Below are 21,250 nucleotides of genomic sequence, written 5' to 3' on the forward strand. Positions count from 1 at the left end.
TTTTTTGGTATCCAAAGTATGATCCTTCGTCAGACTTCCTATTAAACCCATACAGCCACCAACCTAGTTAAGGAAATGTGAGATCAGAGCCAAAAAAGCATCGGCTGTTAGCATGGGGTGTGGATTCTGGCCTGGTGCAACGTACGTCAAATGTAACTTTCTGTTCATTTATTTTTCATTGAAAACTGGGCAGGCTTTATCCAAGATAGCAAACTGAAAAATCACACAAGCAGGCCGATAAATGTCAGGTACTACGTAACTTTCTATTTGGTGTTAAACCAGCTTGCTTTTCTAAAGGCATCCTTAATCATACGTTCTTGCCCTTCTCATTTTGGGCAGTTTTATGTACTCATTTCTTGAGTATATTTGATACTTATATTGAATAAAGGCAATGGTAGCTCCCCCTTTTCCTCGCTAGTGAACAGAGAAAGTAGAAGACAAGCCAGGTTCCAGAATGTCCAATTTTAAATAAGTACAGAAATCACAAAGAGAAACCGGTTGTGGGGCCTGACATTTGGAAAATCAGTAAAATTAGTTCGGTGTTGTTACCAAGTCTACTGAAGTGGTGAGAATAAATCCTGGACCTCTCTCTCTCCTGAAAGCCAGTTGAGAAATTGGAATGACTTACTGTTTACTTGCGACTTCATACCAGCTTATGTCCTCATCTAGAGGTGGGAGAGAAGCGCAAAGGGAAAGGAGGAAAGGGGTCCAAGGGAATGATGTTGAAGGACCACTATAAACAGGCAGTAGGTGGAGGAAACTTTAGCTGCAGTGAGGACATGCTGCGTGGAATGGAAACAGAAGTATTTGCTTCTACTTTCACCGCTGAGAACTGGTAATAGAAAGGGAAGTGTTAAAATTTTTGCTTTCTTTTATACAAGTAACCAAGCGCTTGGATTTAGGACATGGTGGAATGGAGCATAAGATGCAACGGCCCCCATGGGGATAAGACGCCATTGTGCTAGATAGATTGAAGGGCCTTCCATAATTCTGTGGAGTAGCAGGCAGTTAATATAGAGAGAAGATGTAAGAATTTATGTGCTTTCATCATACTGGGGTGTCTGGGTGCCAGGAGCAGAGTTCTAATAGAAGTGGACTTCTGAGGAGTTGCTTTTTATAATTAAAAACTGTGTTGGGGAGGTCTCTGTTGGAAAGCCTTTAATGAAAGTTCATAATACAGTATCTGTTGGGTTAACGGTCGTTATCCTCTGAGGGTCCTCAGCCTTATACACTCCCTCTGTCCCCTTCCTGGATTCAAAGTCTCATATACCTTGTGCCAAAAAGCAGATGGAGAACAAGGAAGTGTAAAACAGCACCTTCCAGATGTCCTGGACCACAACTCCTAGCATCCCCAGTCGGGGCGCTGTTGGCCGCAGGACTTGCACTCCGGCACTTCTGTAGCACCCCCGTGGGGGAAGACTGTGGTGGAAAAAGCAGGGCTGCCTTTGGCAACAACATCTGCTTTTTAAACTGTAGGTTTTGCCAGGGTTTCTGTCCAGCCCCTGTGCCCTTTTCATTACTGAACTCGAGAGCCGGCTTGTAAAAGGCACCGTAGAAAACGCTCAGTTCCGTCTTTGTTTTCTCTGTTTCCAGGGCGGTGGGCTGGGAAATGAAGTTTAAAATAGCCATGGATTAGGAGCGTCGTCGGATAATTTGTCTCTTTCGCCCCAGCACAACCTTTGCTCTTGGGAATTGCCCTCCCGCGCGTGATTTCCACTTATCTGTCTGGAATTCATGTTGTGTGTGTAGGTCACCAGGGGAAAACGGAGAGGGGGAACGAAGAGAGAGGAAGTTGTGTGTGTGGAAGGCAGCCGGCACTGACTTCATACCTTAGACTGTTTGCTTTTAATGATTTGGAACCGAAACCCAGTTTCCACGTAACGACAGCCAAGGAGCCGAGCGGGTGGATGCTTCCAGCACGGCTTTATCTCCGGCGAGCGGTGCCGTCGGCGTCCGCAAGCCCACGAGAGGGCACTGTTGCTATGCCGTCCACCGCCAGCCGGCTCCGATTTAGCAGAGCAGGAAAGACCATCTCTGTTTAGTCTGCTCTCGAAGGGTCTCTGCATGACCAATGTGGACCCCATGGACTTCCTGGAACATGTGTTAGCAATTTAGCCTTCTTTGTTTTACTGCCTGGCTCTTGGAGAAAGTGTTGGTGCTGGCGCAGGGGCTCTCTGGATCATGTCAGAGGCCACGGAGATCAAGTTCAAGTGACAGGCCCAGGGAAGGGAAGGGCGAAGCCGTCGGAGTGGAGGAAACTGACCCTTTCTCTCGACAGCAACAAATCCTCGCCTATCTGTGGACCGCGGCCAAAAGCCGGGCCGCGCAGGGTTCTTGGGGCAGCTGAACAAACACGGCAGAGTGATGCCTGCGTCCCTGTTTCCTCTCACTGCAGCTTTAAGTGTTGCCGTTTCCATTCCTGAAAAAGTGTGTGCTCGGCGTGCCGGGGGGTGGGCGGGCTGGGGGGAGCCCGGCTGACTGCTCATGGCGCTTTTCCCTCCCACTTCATTGGAAACTCTCTTCTTCCATTTAGCGCCGTCCAGACGAGGGGACCTCGAAATACTCGGCTACTGTATGATGCAGTGGATGTGTGGGACTCTGCCCTGGGAAGGTGGCGTGAAGAACCCGGATGCTGTCCAGGCTGCAAAAGAAGAGTAAAGCATTTTTTCTTCTGTGAATATTTCTCAGGGAATATATGTATGTATCCATACTCCCTCCAGGGAGTTCTCCGTGGCCATTCATTCGCTCCCTCATTCACCTTAGACTCTGCTTTTTACCCAAAGTAGGCCCCCGAAGCAGCTTACAGTTGAAATCCGCCCACAGTTCAGAAGAGCGCTGCAAGATGAGCAGTTGACTTATATTCATGCTTAATCCGAGGCAGCTCTCCATGGCTTTTGATCCTCTTCTACCCAGCTCATTCATTCATTTATTTAAAATATTTCTATACCATACCTATAGCCAGTTGGCTCTCTGGACAGTTTACAAACAGTTAAAATAGAAAACAAAAGCCATTAGCACAATAAGATTAAGCCAAGAACAATTTACAGTCATGATTGCTAAAAAACAAAGTATATAACCGGTAACAGTAACGAACAGAATATGAAGGCAGTAACAACAATAAATTAATTATTAAAATAAGTAATCCAGCTCTTTATCCTCCGTGCCGCCATGCAGATCTGCTCTGAATAGGTTAACAGACTGCCCCATTCTGCTTGGCTTAGCAAAATGGTTTGGCGACCTCGCCCCCAAATGTTGGGATTGCTTTAAAGCAATGGTGACCTGCAGCCCTGCTTTTGGCATTCCGGAGGCCGGACTGTACAAAGCAAAGAGAAATCTCCACGTGTCTTCCTACATGTTTTTATTCGCTGCATCCTACTAGATTACTAATATTTCACCCATTTATTTACAAGCCCAAGAAATGTTAAGGATCATCAAGAGGACCTGCTTACCTAGAAGTAATCATTTCGCTTTTTTGCAAATATATTCATAAGCGTAAACCTTGGTGGGCGAAACATTACTTTGTCCTGGCTGAGCTAAAGATGGGCCTGTGTCCCATTGAAAGCAATGGGACTTTTCTTACTTAAGACAGCCAAGTTCTTGTGCGGTCCAGTACACAAGAGGCAAAGCTGTTCTGGGCTTGATGGGACCCTGTGTTTGCTGGTTTGACTGAGAGTGAAGTTACAGAAGTTGTAGATTCTCAGACAGGTGTGCCATGTGCTCCATTCAGGCGCTCAACGAAAAAGGTAGCCAAGCAGGTGAGAATATTGGTATCTGGCCCTGCACTTGTTTTTTTTCCACCAGCCACAGAGACAGAGCTTGCTTGGTACAAGCCTGGCTTATCAAACCGGCCAACAGATGTAGATTTTCAATACTTAATCAATAGCATTAGTATATTTTTAGTCCATGGAAGAACCAGTCTTCTCTGGACAGATGTTACTAGTACTGAAGGACTGGCGAACTGGGGTTAAAATTAAAATGCGTTTTCTGCATGTCCTTCCAATCCAGAAGAAGTTCACTAAGGGCTCCTTTGAGAGCCCCACCAATTTTCAGGTCATCCAGCGACACTCTGGAATCCGTGTTGGTAAAGTTTTGTATTTTATTGGCTTTGAGTGTTGGCTTCATGGTTGCCTGTACTTTTTACTTTGTGTGTGAAATATTGGAATGTATATCACACGCCTGCAAGGATACTGTAATTAGCCTGTCTAGCAGCACCGTGTGCCGTTTGCATCTTTGCCCTTACCGGTAAGACGCGAGCGAGCTGCTTTCTTGTGGCCCCACCGAGCCGTTTCCTTGGCACACTGCTCCTTTCCAAGTGGCAAAGGCAGGGAACTTTTAAGTAGGGCAAGTCACAACAGAGGTGCACGACAGGGACAGCTGATCTGCAGAAATCAATCTGCATGTTCCGTTCGGCAGTGGTTCTCTGCAGAGAGAAAGGAAGGTTAGCCTGCAGGCTGCGGATAATACAGATTGCATCGGTAAATGTTGACTTCACGCAGTATTGTTTAATATCTTCCCATTTAGAAGTTCCGATCTTTCAGACTTCCCCACAATCAGCCCCTCATGCAATTCGCCATCCAGGCCGTGCAATCCACAAAGCTTCTTTATTAATTCTACTGCCAGGAATTAACTCCAAGACCCCAGCTGAACGGGGATGGCATTTTTCATTCTGTTGCACTTTTTACCTTGGAAACGAGGGATGATTGGAGGAAGGTGCATAGCTCAGAGGTGGAACCCTGACCTGTGGCAATCCCGGGTATGAAAGCTCCCCAAAATGCCCCACCGATGGCAGTGGCATCCTTGACTGAGTCCCTCCAACACGCATTTGGTCTTCCTTTTCTCCTGCCTTCAGCTTCCCCAAGCATGTGGGGTTTTCTTTCAGTTCTTGTAATTTAAGGAGATAAGTTTGGGTAACTGGAGAAGTTTGGATAGGCTGCTAGTAGGTCCTCTTTATCCAATGCTTTTAATGGATTTGAAGCAACAAGAAACTTCATGCAGGATAATCTAGATTGGTGAATCCCCCCCTTGGGCTGGGGTTGAACCAGGTGGAGCCCAGAAGTGGCTGGAAAACATTCCTCTAGCCATGGAGCTGTACGGGGACAAAGCTGGTGCCCTTTGCAGATTGCATTCAAGCTTTTATTCCGTGGCAGGAACAGCTTGCTCTGGGAATGTATTTTGGGTAATACTTTTTGGGCTACCAGCCCATTGGGCAGCCCTGTGCTGTTTGCCAGGCGCCCGCGTGGGTGTTTGTAATGTGACCAGGTGGTCACAAGCTGCAGCAACAGAAGGTCGGGTTCCCCCTCTTCCCATGGGGGGAGTGTGTGTGCCCATGCATTTGCACTCTGTACGTGCTCCCAGGTTTGTTGGGGATGCAACGTCGAAAGGCCGGGCTAGAACTGAGCGAGAGGCAGTTTCTGCAGAATGGCTCGTGTGCACGGGCCAATTTCAGTTTGCAGCCAAGCCAGGAATCTGGGCAGGCTGTGTAGGTGGTGGGAGACTGATTTGTGTGCATGTGCTTTGAGTGGCAGGAAACAAAACACAGAAACAGAAACAGAGCAGGTCAGAAGGGGTCTCCTGGGCCATCTAGTCTGACCCCTGGCTCCAGCCAGCTCCACTTATGGCCTGCCCACCATGTGCATGCCCAGCCTATCCTTGAAGACCCTCACCGAGGGGGCTTCGGCCACCTCCCGTGGAAGCCCATTCCATACTCGTAACCATCAGGCAGTACTTCTTGACATCCACCCTAAATCTTGGTTCCCTGAGCTTTGCCATTGGAACGCATCTTGCCCTCCTCTGCAGGGAAAAAGGGTCAGGACCCACCTCTGCGTGGCTCCCCCTCCCATACCTGTATGTTGCTAACAGGTCCCCTCAGAGTCTCCTCCTCTCCAGGCTGAACAAACCCAGCTCCCTCAGTCTCTCCTCATATGGCTTCCCCTGCAAACCAGCCTCCATCCTAGTGGCCCTTTGCTGTACTGATTCCAGCCTGGCTGTATCCCTCTTGCAATGAGGGGCCCAGAACTGAACACAGTACTCCAGTTGCGGGCGCACCAGAGTCGTATAGAGTGGTAGTAATACCTCTCCCGATCTAGAAGCCACTCTTCTGGCTGTGCATCCAAGGGGAGCGTTCGCCCTCTTGGCCTCCACGTCACTCTGCTGGCTCATGTTCAGCCTGCAGGCGACCATCACTAAGGGCCTGATGGGGCTTTATAGGGACTAGCCTGGGGCTCAGATCTGGCTGTCTTTCTCCGCCAAAGCCTTGCCCCTCCCCGCCGCTCTGTCAGTGCTGGGTAGATGCTTGGGCCGGTTGGGGACCCAGATTGTTTCATTGCCTGCCTTTGCCTAAATTCAAGGCCATCCTTTCCCAAGAGGGTGAGCTCTGCTGATGCCAAACTGTAACCCACATAATCCCGCAGCTGCTCTGCTAGGCCCTGGATACCCACACAGCCCTGTGTCTCCAATAGGCGAACTCTGATTGGACAAAAAGTCAGGGTGCCGTGTGGCTTCGGTGTGTGATGCATACAGTTTTGGACTTGGCTGAAGGGGCGCTGGCATGGCGTTGCCCACGGACCGGAAGGGCTTGTTGGTGCCGGTCACGCTTCCCACCTGCTTTGGGTGGCTCCCATCCCAAGAACTTGTAGAAATACTGAACACCTTGCAGTAGATACTGTTCAAGGGGAGGTGGGAAGAAGGAGGGACGGGGCCACGGCAGACCCTTCCTTCCTTCGGAATCCCTTCTCTGTCTGCCTTCTGAGGGTCTCCATTCAACATCAGGTCTGGCTCTGTCTGAGCTGCTGTGCAAGAAATACCAGCAGTGGCTTTGCACTAGTTGAAAGCATCTCTGTGTGTACAAGGAGGGGGGCCTGGCCTTTGCCAGGGCCTTGTATCTGTCACAGCCCCCTGAGTTGGGTGTGTTGCCCTGAGTGAGTGGAAGTACCTTTCTGCCAGCTCCAACCTTTCTGAGCATACCCCGGGTTCTCGGATACATCTAAGTCATTTTTATATTAAATTTATTCCCCATCTTTCTTCCTTTTCTAAGGAACCCATGACAGCTTACAAAGTTCTTCGCCTCTCTGTTTCGTCCTCACAACAACAACAGCAACAATAACCTAGTGAGGTAGGTTAGGTTGAGAGTCCATGACTGGGCCAGATGCCCCCAGTGAGGCTGAGTGGGGACTAGAAATCAGATCTCCCAAGTCCCAGTCCAACCTTCCAACCATCACATCACCCTTGTCATGTCCCTTCTGGCATAAAACAACAAAGTTGTTGTACATAGATAGAAGTGTAGTTTCTTCCAAACTCTCGTTGGGTTGGTTCAACTTTGTTTTGTGGCTTAGTACTCCATGTTAAACACCACTGCCTTCTTTGAAGCACTTCTTTGAAAGAGAAGCTGTGTTTTGTTTGGCTTTTTTAATTTGTGGTTGCAAATGGGTGCAAAGCGTTGTGAAAAGAAACAGAAGTGTTCTCTTAAAAAAAAGGAACAAGAAATGAGGTCTTCTAATCATTGCCTTTAATTTCCAAGGAACCAGGAAGCACTGGGCCTTCTGAGCCAGCCATGGGAGTGACGGAAGCATAATTAGCAACTGGAAAAGTTGTCATGTTGGCAGCCTCATGGGAGAGGCGGAGGCCAGGGAATTCAGCGTGTGGTGCTTGGAACGCTGCCCATGATCCATTAGCTGAAATGGCTCATGGGAGGGCGACCTGGGGTCAAGGACTGGGCGGGCAGCATCGGGGTGCTTGTGGCGTGATTTTTAAAGCAACTGGTGTGGGGTGTGATGGCCGGCTGGGGATGGAGGGGCTCGGCGCTGTCCTGCGGATTCGAGGAGGATTCAAGACCTGTTCGGGGCCTACATAGAATCACAGGTGCATGTGACTTTGCACGCTCTGGTTCATGCGTCAGCTCGTCTTCCCACCCTGCAGCAGAAGTTCCGTGCCAGCACCATTTCCTGTTCCTTCCTCCTCCTCCCTAGTGCATTTGACCCTGCAAGAAGTAATAGTTGGTGAGAAGTCTGTGTGGGGACACAGAAGACCAGAGCATTCTGTTGCAGTTCTCACTTGCTACCGCTCAAAGCCTACGTTTCAAAATAATACATAAATACACTACATTTTTCTAACAGCAGCAGCTGAACAAAACTACCAGTTCCTCAATATGAGGCCTACTTTCAGGAGTTCTCTGAAGGGTCCTTCCAAGATAGCCTCCCGAAAGTCCCCAAAGAAAATCTGGGCCAAAATGCACTGACTTTCCTGAAGATAAAGGGCTTTGTCTAGCACTCTGAGACATGTCTGAAGTGGCCATTTAATGACACTTCTGGAGTATTTGGAAGCAGGCCTGTGGAGAAGGAGGGAGTCGGCCGCTGGCGCACCATGCGCAGCCCGCTGATGTAGAACTGTCATGTTCTCCCAGGGTGGAGCTGGAGGAAAGCAGGTGGTGCCAGATCACATGTCCTGTGAGCAGTTTCCCTCTGGCAGAGGATGCATGAAGGGGTCCTAAGCAGCTCCTGCTGCAGGTTCTAATGAAGATGACCGGACCATTGGGAAAAGCCTATGGGAAGTAATGCCACTGGGCAGCTTGCTTGATCGATGGATCAATCGATTGATCGATCGATAGCCTGCTCCCACCAGTTTGCTTCTGGAAATGCAAGACTACCGCATGCCCCTTTTAAGCACCAGAGGAAGACATGGCTGCCTTATTTGCGGCTGACAAAAATGGTCTTAAGAGGAATGCTCAGTAAACCTTACATGTGCACAGAATTGGGCTATTTCAGGACAACCACAGTGGAACCCTCTGCATGTTTGCCCTCAGTTCACTCTGTGGAGGGTTGTGGAACATCTTTCTACCATCGTGTAATTAGAACAAATGTACATATTTGCAGCAGTACAACTTGCTAGACATTTTTCCCACCTGGACTGTGTGTGCAAATCTGCCTTTGCCGCAGTGCAAAAATGTGTTGGTCTTGATCCTTAAACGATTTCCTGGAAGACACTTTATAGCAAGCAGATTCACAGCCCAGACACTCCCCTCTTGCCGCTACTCTTCCTGGATCACGTGTTCTGGTCTGAGTCCAGGCTGTCTGTCTATCGGGAATTGAAAACCGAGGCAGGAATGTTTGCTGCAAGCGCAGGATCACATGTTGTAGTTTCTGCTTTCCTCCTTTTCCTTTTCAGTTGACTGGTGAGCTCTGTAAGGTAGCCAAAGATGATTTGTTTAGGGTTTCTGAATTCCAGCCTTGGGAAACAAGGTGTGCGTATTTCCCTGAGCTGCAACAAAGGGAACCATAAGCTTGATTCGTTGCTCTTTTTTCTTAACATGATGAAGTGTTGGCACCATGGCGAATTGCCTTTTGTGTAAGTTTGCTCAAGAAATCAGCAGACAAGTTGGGAAGGAAAATTTTAGGAGACTCAGCTTCTGGGAAGTTCAGTGGTTGACTCCTTGAAGTAATTAGGAGCTGTTGTTACAGAATGTCATGGCAAACAATGGCAGCCATTTCAGACTTCCTAGGGAAAAAATGGAGCCTTGACGATCCCCTTATGGGCCTACCCTTCCTTTATCAACTTTTTAAAAAATGCCTTTCTATTAAGGAGTAAAAAGAAAGTCTTTCCACCGCTAAAGAAGAAAACAAATTAATTAGTTATAGTCTTTCCTGTAACGTTTTTAGAGTCCACCTAGGTTTGAAATTACGTGATCAACGCGCCTCCTGGAACTTCTGCCACTTGTTGAGTCTGCGAGGGGTGTTTTCAGACATTGTAGAAAAGAGGCAGGCAATTTGTGGTTGAAATCTGGGCACCGTCTTTGCGCATGGCTCTTCTCGAGTGCAGGCATCCCTTGCTCCACCCGTTGACCAAATACGCACACCCTGGCTGTTGTTGTAATGGCTTAATATGGTGCAGTTTTAGAAGTATTAGCTCAAGCTGTGAAGCTCTGTATGCTCACCTGGGAGTAAGGTCCACAGAGTCTTAGCCTCCTGTACCCTCTTAACCTGGGAGGATGGCACCTGGAGGCCCATTAGCTGCTTTGAGCCCCGCTTTCTGGGTCGAAAGGAGGCTTATACATCAAATACGTAAATAAATAGATCTCAGTGGCACTACTTGTGAGTTGGCTTGCCCTGTAATTTATCGCGGTGGTATCATGCGTACATAGAACTAACTTGTGAGCAGCAAGAAGCAGCCAGATGAACTGTGAACTTTCAAAAAGGCAATCATTAATCTTTGGACTTAAAGAAAGCAAATCCATCCCAGAGGGGGATTTCTTCCTCCCATAAAATTACAAAGCACCAGGCAAAAGCTCTCGAGACTGAAGACATTTCCTTGGTCATAATTCTGCCCAGGCCATTGCCGTGCTTGTAGCTGCATTCTCCAAAGGGTTAAAATTGTGGGGGAAGGTGGGGCGGAGGGGGGAATGATTTGCTAGCTGCTCAGGAGGTCTCCTCCGTTCCCAAAGGGAGGAAGAGTCATCTAGCGGTCTTGCCTGCCAAGAGGAGCATTTCTTCCGTTGCCTCCCCGTCTCACCCTCGATGCATTCTTGCGGTTTCAGGCTCCTGGATGAACTTCCCGATTCGGTGACAAGAAGGGCGCCTCCAGGATCGGACTGTGGTAAGTGCCCCCACTTTGGACGGCTCGCAGCAGGCCGTGCTTGGGGAAGGCCCCCAGAACTGCGTGGCTTTGTGGACGCAAGTGCCTGGCACGTGTACTTCATAGGTGTGAGTCTAAAATAGCAGCACAACGTCCGTGCCGTGTTGGAACGCTCCAGAAATTCTTTGGGGGGTTGAGGAGGAAGGGTCCATATCCACACTGAAGTAGGCGAATGGAGGAGGCACGGGGAGTCTACAGACCTTCTCTTCCTGGCCCAAACCACAGCTGTGCGCAAACATGGAATGCACTGCATCCCGCATACAGGTGTTCCCACGCATGGTAGGCCCTTCCAGCCTCACGGCTACAACTACCTGGGCATAATATTCTCCAGGCTGAGAAACTGGGATGGCCGCCTCTGTAGGCTTCTGTATATTCATCTTATCAAGCCATAACTGCAAGAGGGAATAAATGGCACCCCAGGTGGTGCGAGAGGCCTTGAAGCCAGTATGGAGCCGCCAGCTTCACCAAGGAAAGGCTCAGGAGGAGGACACCGTGTGTCTGCCACAGGACAGTGAAGCTGATGCTGCCCTTCGGTTGCCACCTTGGCTCCAATGCATCTTGCCCCTAAAGGTCACAGTGACAGAATTCTCTGCTTCCATTGCCTTTCAGGCCCTGGGATTCGCATTAATTCCATCACACATTGGGATTCCGTACAGCAAGCAGACTCACAAATCAGGATTCTTAGCCCATCCTACTGAAGTGCAGCATCTGTTTGAAAAGCAGAAATGGACATTTTAGAAAGGAACTTGCGAGTAACAAAAATAACCATGTAGAACCGGGGGTTGTGTCTCCTATAAACTCCTGCTCCATATTCATATCGGTGTCTGAAAAACCTCACCTACGTTACTTTGTAGGGCTTCTTGTTGATTCTGAAGGAATATCAACAATTACGGGGTACCCACCAGCCGTGCATAACCAAGCGGAATACCTGAGTCTGAAGGCTCTGAGAGAGAGAAAATAGTGAAAATGGCGCCATTTGCTGCTTCGGGGAAAATACAGAAAGGTTTCCCCGAATCAGGAACTGCCACCATGGGGAGAAGGCTCAGGGCTGAGACATGTTTTTGGTGGAGCTTCTATTGGGATTAATACTGTAAAGGCACATTTGGACAGGAGCAGTGCCCAAAATGTTCAGTTCCAAGCAGGAGCTTGCATGGCTTCTGTGGGTCACTTTGAGCTGAGGCCAAACTAAACCTGAGGTAGGAAATCTGTGACTCCACTGAGGCAGGCCTTCCTGTGAATTTTGGAAAGGTTGGAAGCAGCCACTGGGGTCAGAGTAAAAGGCAGGAGAATTTTGATCAGGACTCCAGCATTAGGCTTTTTTTAAAGCTGCTTGCAATGCTCTTTTCCTGATTTGTTGCGGAAAGAATCTGCCCTGGGGCCAAACGCATATGGCTGCGCATTACCTTCATCCCTTGTCATATATAGTTAGGTTACTGCAGCATATTGGATGTGGGGATGCCTTCGAAGGTGAGCTGGACTTTTCAGCTGGGTCAAAACGTGGTCAGTCATCACAAGGTTTCTAGGTAACATTCATGGTACAGGGACTTCCTCACTTTTACGTTTCAGGTGCCACATCGTCGTCTTAATTATATGGTATGGTTAAATTCTGAGTATGTTCATCTCACCATTTAAAATTTTCTTTATTATATTTCTGTCCTGCCGTTTTCGCTGCCAAGGAACTGGCTGAGAACCCAGACCGCCTGAGTCCCAGTCCTGTGCTCTTAACCACGACACCACACTGGCTTTTTATGTATTTTGTCTCATTTGATATTTTGTTTTACTTCCGTTTTACGATTTTAGTTTTAATTTCCTGTTTGTAGGAGTTTTTCCTTCCTTGTTTATCCATTTTGGTTTGCTTTAAGCTGGAAGTGTGGCTGCCGTCTTCTTAATTAGCAGCTCAGCCTTTCCTGATTTATCTGCCGCATCTCTGGATGTGTACAGTGAGAACAACATGTAGGCACAGAGCAAATCCCAATAAGACAGATTATGAGAGGGCGATAAACAGCAGAGAGGCTGCGTCTGACTCAAATTATCAGCTTGTGAACTGCAACACTTAGTACGAATTGCAAGCTTTTGTTTCTCTGTTCTTTCCTAAAGACATAAGCCCTCTGTGGTCAGCACTGTCCTGAATTCTCAGTCCTGGGCTGCCATGTCTGTGCCCCTTGTCTTTTTGAAAGCTGCACACTTCACACTTTGGATTTTGCTTCTGGCAGCATCTGTAGGCAAACATACAAGTCTGCAGCACAGTGCGGACGAAACCTGCCCTGTGCTCTGGGTTATTCGCCCAGCTTAGACCTCTCACACGTGTCGATGCCATGCACACAGGCACCATGCACAACGGCAACAGCTGGTGCGGTTGTAGTGCCACGCTGCACCAACACTTTTACAGTCACCCGAAATGCTGAAAGGCGCAGTTCTGCACACGCTCATGAACCGAGTGATTTGGTTCGTGTCGCCTGCATTGCCTAAGTCAGCTGCTTATATGCACTACCATGAATTTTCACAAACGCCTTCCTTGAGGATGACGTAAATCCAAGTTCACTGCCACTGAGTTCCCGCTAGGCGTGTCCATGATCATTGGAATCCCATTGCCCCCACACAACAAGAAGGTACACAACATTCCCTGGTGCCACACCTTCCTTATGAGGCTTGGATTTGGACTCCGGGGAATCCAGAGTTGATGCCAGGAAGGTGAAGGATTGTGCTCTTAAAATGTTAAGACGAGACTGCATTCTCAGTGTGAGTTACCACAAGAATGTTTGGTAAAATGTACATGTCTTCGCATCTAAAAAAAAGGTTGGTGACTTGCTTATTCAAGGCTTCTAGTTGAACATGGAATATTCTTGGTCGGATCTTGCAGGCCTCTTCTTGTGTGTGAAGATGGGAAATTTCTGATCTCAATCATTCAAAACATTGTTTTACAGGCCAAATAGCTGCGTTTTTGAAAAATGCATATAATCTAGCATACAATGAAAAACCCAACTATGAAATTCTGAAGAAAATTCTCTTGAGTGGCCTGGAACACAATGGTGTACTGGATTTTACTGCTACTAAAAGCATTCCGAACAAGCATGCTGCCAAATACTGGAAAGTAAGTAATAGAAAGAGATGTCAAGGCGGGATGAATAGAATATAAATCCAAATCTAATATTTGGGGGTAGGGGAGTAACAACTGGGGCATAGAAGAATTCAAATAATCACATGGTTGCTTTCTTGTTTTGGGAGAACTGCTTGCTTGCTTGGTTTTTGCTTCTGTAAACAGTAAATTCACAGAAGCAAACCCCGTAAGCATGCGTAGAGAGAAGAATGGCCGGCTGGAGAATGCTGGAAGTCGCAAGCCTTTTTGCTGCCTAAATATGTATAGGAGTGCTTTCTTTTTTGGCGTGGTAAAATTAATTACGAGAAAGAAAAACCCCACCCCTGCTTAAAAATTAGACGAACGTCAGGGATAAGGTCATCCGTTAAGCTTTGGCAGTACGTAATTCCAACTCAGTTCAGTAGTTGAGGGTGTTTTCCCCATCTCCCAGTTTCTAGACATGAAAGTAGCTGATGACCTGAGCTGTTAGGTGCAGTTTTGCCTCAGAAGCAGCATCCCCAGTGCTTGTTTTCCTGAAAAGCAAGGATAAGGAATCCTCGCTTCCAGTTGCTTGCTTGCCACAGAGCAGGAAAGTTCTGTAGAGCCGTTTGCTTTTGGCATGAAGAGGAGTGCAGGTTGAGTTCCAAAATGGGACAGGCTTGAATGCCAGCTTTCTTACAGAGCAGGTTAGAAGCAGAGTTACCATCACTGGCGCAACTATTTAAATCTTTTCTTCCCTGCCTCTCACATGGTTCTTCTGTCCTGTTTTTGTTCTTGCTTTCCAAAGGCGGCTTCCTCACAATTCTTGGCTTTCAGTCAATGCCTACGAAGGAGGAAGTTTAACTCCGACAGCCAGAGTCCTCACTTTCTCCCTTCTGAGTCTACCAACAGACAGTTAATAAAAAAACCCCCTTTATTTTAATAAAATTGGACTGATGTGATTAGCAGCATTTACTGGACCCAATAGGAAACAGCAGTTGTGGTTGTCTTCTGCCATATGGATGCGCCTGAAGTCTTTGTGGATGCACATTCAATAAGGCAGGGTCAAGGCGTCATTCATTTTTAATATTCCTGGTGAACTTTGGACCATTGCAATCGTACACAAGCCAAAAAATGCGGGATGCAAACTAATGTGACTGATCGGCTGCGAGATGAATGACGATTCAAATCTCCATGCACAGATGGTTCTGATTTGCCGAATTTTGTAGCCGCCACAACTGAAGACATAAAATAGCCGCCTAGTCATAAATTAGCTCTTTGGAAGCCAAACCCTGGCACCAGAAGCTTTACAACCTTCAATTAGTAGCGAAAGAAGTATTTGAATGACTCTAGTATTGACATCTGTAGGTCTGCATAGTAATCATTCCTAATAGAAGAGAATCTCTGTTTGAGGGGCTTTTGCATGGCTAATTAACTACCAGTGAGAATATGTAATTTTTTCATGATCTCCCGATTGTCACCTTTCTCTCATGATACAATTACATTTTATTGTAGCGAGTGCCTTTGCAAACCCAATTGTCAGCACTATTTACGTTGTGCAGAAAAGCAGAACAAAAGTTCATGTTTAATAAAAAGCCACTGGATTTTGATCTTGGTAATTACCAAGACTTCTTTCCCCCAGTTTTATAGACTTTGGTATTTTTTAATCACTTTTACAACAAAGAAAAAAGCCATTTCTTTGAGAGTAGCTGCTTGCTGTTGTGGTCACCATTTAATCTATGCTAATTTGAGCGGCATCTTTGGTTTCTGCAATTTGTAGAGTTTTTCTAAAGTTAATTGAAATATGTAATTTTTTAAACAAAAAGCATCTGCGCTCACCATTTCTGGTTTTGACCAACTTGATACTTTTGTGCTCTAGAAAGCACAGATTTGGGAACAAAACATAGATGTCAAAGCCAGAACCACTGCTTTCATAAACCTTTCATAAGTTGGTTTATGGGTTGTATACTTTTTTCCCAGAGTTGCAAGACTGAAATGAGAATTCGAGTCAGCCCAAGTTCCCTGCACTGTGTTAGACAGCCATTTAGTAATTATTTACATAAACAGATGACGGCTGTGATCCAAAAAGCTACTTTAGGTGTTTTAGGAGCTTGGGCAAGCCCTGTGGGATTTCAACTTAGTTTTGAACTGCAGACTGCTCCCACATGCTTTATCGTAAACGGCGTTAGACATTTCCGTTGGTTGCACGCCAGAGCAGAGGCTGCAGGTACACAGAATTGCTGGAGCCTTGTAGGTGCCTAGTGAATTCTTCCCTTCAGGCACGTGGCCTCCCAGTGTCCTTTGACTGCTGCTTGTAAAGTGTCCCTTTGTTTCAAAGCAACTTGCCATGCAGTGCTTTGGAGGTGGGGAGGGGGCTGTGCAGATCAAGAGGAACAAGCCGGACCCTTTCCCTGCCGACCCTGAACTTGTAGAACACGCGTGGGCCCTGCCTTGCCACAGGCCTTCGGCTGTGCTCCCCCTTTCCTTGGTAGAGTAAAAGCCGGAGCTGGTGGTGAGGGACACCAGACTCTTAAGAGTATATTCCGTGCAGACATGATGTGCTGGCCACTGCCGTGCGCGCGCGCATGCACGCACCTGCATGCAGGTGCAACACAGTCTGTGTGCTTAAACGAGACTGGAAGCAGGCCTTCGTTGCTCTTCTTTGAGAGGCTGTGCTTAATCCAAAGGTCAGCCAGCAGAGAGCACCCCTCTTACAGAGCAACTAGAGGTGAGGACAGGGTGATAGGAGATGCGGCGAAACGAAGTTCTCAAGGCCAGGCTTCGCAGTTCCAGTGGATCAGGGGGCTGAGGGCTGAGGCTCCATTCACAGAAGGTCGTGCCACCCGAGTTTGGGTGATCCTCCCTCAGCCAGCGCTTGACTCATGGTGTAGTTTTCAGGCAGCTGGAGGGGCTGCTCTGAAATGGAAAGGCCAGCTCCTGCCAGTGGCATTTAAGGATTCCGGACAGGAACAAGTCATGTGGTTTTCCCTGAAAAATCTACTATGCTACTGGACAAGCTTCCCTTCCCATGCTCTCTCTTTCATCTTGAAGTGCCAGAGTGGTGCAGTTTAGAACCTATGTTGGATAGATTTGAGTGCACACAAGTGTGATCTATAGCAAAGGAAAAGCCCTGTTTAAATTCCATGAGCAAGGATTCCATTCCTTAGACAGAGGCAGAATTCTTCAGGTCAGGGAGGGAACTGTGCCGTTTCCAGATGCCCCACATCGAGTCCCCATCACCCTGCCTTTTTATGGGGACTTCAGATAGTCGCCTGTTAGCATGGAATCCATTCCCGCATTTCAAGAGATGAGCAGTTTTTGACTCGAGGGCTGTTCTAAAAACCAAAGCATGTGAACCACTGGTAAATAAAGAATAAAGACAGAGAAGTCAATCTTGTATGAAAAGCTTCAACTGCTTTCAAGTTTGAAAAACATTGTGCTTCACCCTCAATTCTGTAGCAATTGTGCAGGTGAAAATAGACTACCTACTCAGAATATAATGAAGGGGATAATCAGCAATTCAGAGATTCTGGAGCAGAAGTAGGATAAATTATCTTCCATACTGCCATGTGATCAGATATGCTGGGATTGTAATACAGATTAAGTTAGACCTGCCGACTGCCTTGTTTTCGTTGCATTTTGCAATATTGGTTGTTCCAAATTTGCAGCTTCATTTTGGGTAAATGGGAGAGACCACATGCTAATACATTGTTCTGATGTGCCGACTTCCTGTTCTGACTGCATTAGAGCACTAAGAAGTGGGGGGATGATTCACATTCAAAATGTACAGTAGAAAGGTAGTGAAAGATGTGATTATACTGGGCAAAGCTATTTAAAAAGTCATTTTGCCTGCTCGATGTTGAAAAGTCTGACATTTTGGTATTATGGGATTAATCTGCTGATAGAAGATGTGGTGATGGATACTCGCTTTCCCAAAGAGGTAAATTTGGAAACAAGGTTGTATTTTTTTCAGTGTCAAGTTCAAATGCACAGGTGTTTTGAGGAGAAATTTGACATTTTAAACTAGAATTAGCAGAACAGTCCTACAGGTTGGGGCAGGCTATTGTGATGTCAGAGCCTCTGAAGGATCCATAGCCTCGTCTCTGAGGAGGAAAAGGCAATTTTCCCCTCTTCTATTTAAGTATTTTCCCTCCTGTTGATGCCAGGTGCCGGCTCCAGGGCTGGCATAGCTCACTTCCTCCCACTGGGTGTGTTTGGGAATATTGCTGGTGTGTGTGTGTGGGGGGGTAAGAATCCATAGAATCCCTTGCCTCTCTTGCCCCTCCCACAGATGGCACGTGAACCATCTTCTTGCCTGTGGAAATTTCTGCCAGGCCGAGGCATTAAATAGGATGTCACTAGCCAAGGACAGACTGCCCCCGTCCCACATCCCACAAATCCTAGTGTCCATGCCCTTGCAACCCAAATTTACACACTAAACTTACTTTAGTTACATTTGCAGGTGTTACAGCTTGCAATTTTACCTTGATGTTTTTATAATTTAAGTGCCTGAGTGATGAAGACGCAGGATAAAGATGTTAGAAATTAAAAGAGGAGAGTCAGGCAAACTCATACAGCAAACATTCATCATCAATGACGATTCGCCAGCTGTGCTAACAGAACTTCCAGCTCAGAGGCGTTACGGCATGGGGCACCAGCCCCACATTGGCGCAGCAATGGGGGGAGCACCATGCTGACCCCTGCCAGAAGCAGAGCGCTGGACTAAGCAGGCCTTGGGCTGCTCCGGCAGGGCTCTGGACGGCAGCACTCGTTCGGTGTGGCTTGCCACCCGTGCCGACCGCAGCCTCCGAAGAAACGCCATTCCGCACCTTGAGATTTGCATAGCTGAGGCGAGTCCCTAGATCTCAGCAGACATAGGCCAGAGTAATTCAAGAAACAGGCCTCTGATTTAATAGCCTGGTGGTGCACTGGATTTCTTCTGAGTTAGAAGAAATAAACTCAGCATCCATCAACCAGGGTGGCAAAAAGGAGGGAAGGCTTAACCAATTCCCTACCACAACCCTTCGGCCCTACAGTGAGACAACACACTGGGACCATTGCAGCCTGTTGCAACGGACCTGTGTGTGTCAGCCTAGTGAAACTCATGGAGCAGCACAGGAGAACCCTTGCTTCAACAGGGCAGCTCACTGTCCACATCCCAGCCGCTATAATGGGCTGGTGAAAAAGCCCAACAGAAGTAGGATAGGAAGACGGGAATTGCGTTCGTCAGTGCATCTACACAGTTATTGATGTTGCAGAGTCCCAGGCATGGGGCAGGGAGGTAATTGTGCAGCTTCTTAGGGTGCCTGAGAATACGCCGATCGGCATGCTATGGGAAGGAGAGGAAATTGGTCACCCCATTTAGAGGGTTAGATCACTCACTAATGGAATAAGTAGTGATTATTTTCTCATTTCAGGCATTGACATTAATTAGAATCATCACAATAATAAAAAATTATTCAGATATAGCTAATAAGAATTTAATTGACAGAAACGTATTGGTTTCACATCCAGTAAAGGTTAATAACATTCATCTCAAATTCTTCAAGAATTCTTTAACAGTTTGTACAAGTAATGTTGCCTTAGGATAGCTCAACTGCATTATCCAAGTTGAAAGCTTGAGAAAACGGCTGCCCCATATAATTTGAATTCTTTGTAAATTTTGGCCCTTCCCGTGCCAAGTGCAGTCTTAGTGATGCTTTTGCTAGAAGCGGACCTCCTCCTCTTAAAGCATGGCCGTTCATTTCGAGGCTCCACTGAGGCCCCATTCAGTGGAACGGAGGCCGTGCAGCAGCAGCTGCTGCACTTGACGAGCGCCACTCAGGGGGACTTCGCTTGTGCATTCAGCAGGCCGGTTCCGCAAAGCCAGTGCCACAACACGATGAAGGTGCGAAGGAACACGGGGAAGCTGCCTATCGGAGAAAAGCCACTGTGGGAATAAGCAGCAGCCAAGGACGAGGCAAGCAAGTGCCGGCTGGACTGAACAAGCCTCGTTGGATTGAAGTGGTGGGTTTTTATTATTGTTGCTGCATTAAATAGTACTTGACTTGCTGCAACCTTTGCTTCTCTAGCTCTGCTTTTCCCCTCAAAAATATTAAGTGCAGATGAGGAACTTGAAAACAAATAATGGTTACCTTCTTTTAAATGTACGTTTTCCATGAGCAGGGAAGTTATGAGAGGAGGTGCCACGAAACAATTACTGCCTCTCCCGGCAATGCATTTTGAGAAGGTAGAAGCAATTGGGAGAACTTAACGTGTGCATTTGCATGAATACTGGAATCTGTTATCACACAGCCGCCTTCTCAGACTGTAACTGCTTCAGAACTGACTCGCTCTCCTGCAATTTAGAAACCAGGCTGCTTGCTCTCCCCTCCACAACTTCTCTAGATTATTTAACCAGACCCAATTTGCTTTGCCCACCCATTCCACCCATGTCCAGCCACATTTAAGTGCGTTGCTGTCTGCACTGGTTCGTTCATACCCGGCTGCAGCAATGCACACCAGAGAAGATTGGTGAACTGAAGAGGTGGCGTGCTTGCGGAATGCTTACCCTGGTTTGCAGAACCCTGACTTGCCAAGGAGTTTAGCCCCACTCCTCACATGCAGCATTTCTCACCGCGCTTGGGGGAGCGAAGAGCCTTTTTACGGAGCTGCTGCCAATCGTCCATAGGAAATAGACGGGGGAAGAAACCGGGCTGGGCACCAGTAAATGAGCACGGCAGCGGGTGTCAGGCTCACATGCGCCCTGCCACGGAAGGCCTCCCAGCCCTTTGTGGAGCATGCATACTTTCAAACGGCGTGGAGAAGACAAAAGCCCACTCCCCCGATCCAGCAAGAATAAAGGTTTGGAATCAAACTTCCCTACACAGAGGTGGCAGGGAGTACCCGCAGGGATTACATTTTTTTTTTTACTCTGCTTTAGTGCTCAAAATCAGCTGCTCTGTTCCTACTCTTGTCAGCCTGATTTGGTAACAGTGGTAAAAAGGCTCATTCTAGCGTACTGCAACTAGGCTGTGGGGAGGAGAGCAGGGCTGCGTTACTGATGTGCTTTTCAGGGAAAACAAAAAGACTGTCCTGCCACACGGAATTTTAGCTTAACTCTTAACGGAAAAATGAGTGAATGGCGGTGCAAGGCATACATTCTCTGGCCAAACCGTCTAGAGCATAGGACTGAACCTGGCCCTTCATCAAGTCTTTCGTACTCAAACAATAATGCCACCCAAGGGAAAACACACGCAGTGTACCCTTGGAACGCACACTCCCTTGCTTTACACTGAGGCATGCAAATATTCCAATATTCCCTGCAGACAAAAGTAATTCTAAGAAATTGCACAATCTTCTGTGTCCCATACTTCCTTGGCTATGCAATATGAGTTTTGTGAGGCAGAGCATAGGCTTAAATATTTGCTGTTATTCAAATTTCCAATAAAGGGTGGATATATTGTTTTCTCCTTCCTCAGGAAAAGAGAGAGCCACCACACAGGACATATTTCCACAATACCTTCCAGAAAATTGGAGAAAAATCTATAGAAAATGGAATTACATCTTCACCAATTTGTCAACCAGAACCTT

The 21,250-nt window shown here is 47.3% G+C and overlaps 1 protein-coding gene across 1 annotated transcript in view; it reads left to right on the plus strand.

The window, feature by feature from the left end:
• VRK2 (VRK serine/threonine kinase 2) overlaps positions 1 to 19,697 on the plus strand; it is a 58,698-nt gene extending 39,001 nt beyond the window's left edge. Inside the window, exons 8-10 of the mRNA XM_044429484.1 lie at positions 2,534 to 2,654; positions 10,526 to 10,584; positions 19,526 to 19,697. Of these exons, the coding sequence (XP_044285419.1) occupies positions 2,534 to 2,654; positions 10,526 to 10,584; positions 19,526 to 19,563 (218 nt within the window). The 3' untranslated portion in view covers positions 19,564 to 19,697. The remainder of the gene's footprint in view (positions 1 to 2,533; positions 2,655 to 10,525; positions 10,585 to 19,525) is intronic.
• The last annotated feature ends 1,553 nt before the right edge of the window (positions 19,698 to 21,250 follow it).

The sequence above is a fragment of the Varanus komodoensis genome, unplaced genomic scaffold (assembly GCF_004798865.1).
Source record: "Varanus komodoensis strain SLA01 unplaced genomic scaffold, ASM479886v1 scaffold2, whole genome shotgun sequence".
Lineage (NCBI taxonomy): Eukaryota > Metazoa > Chordata > Lepidosauria > Squamata > Varanidae > Varanus > Varanus komodoensis.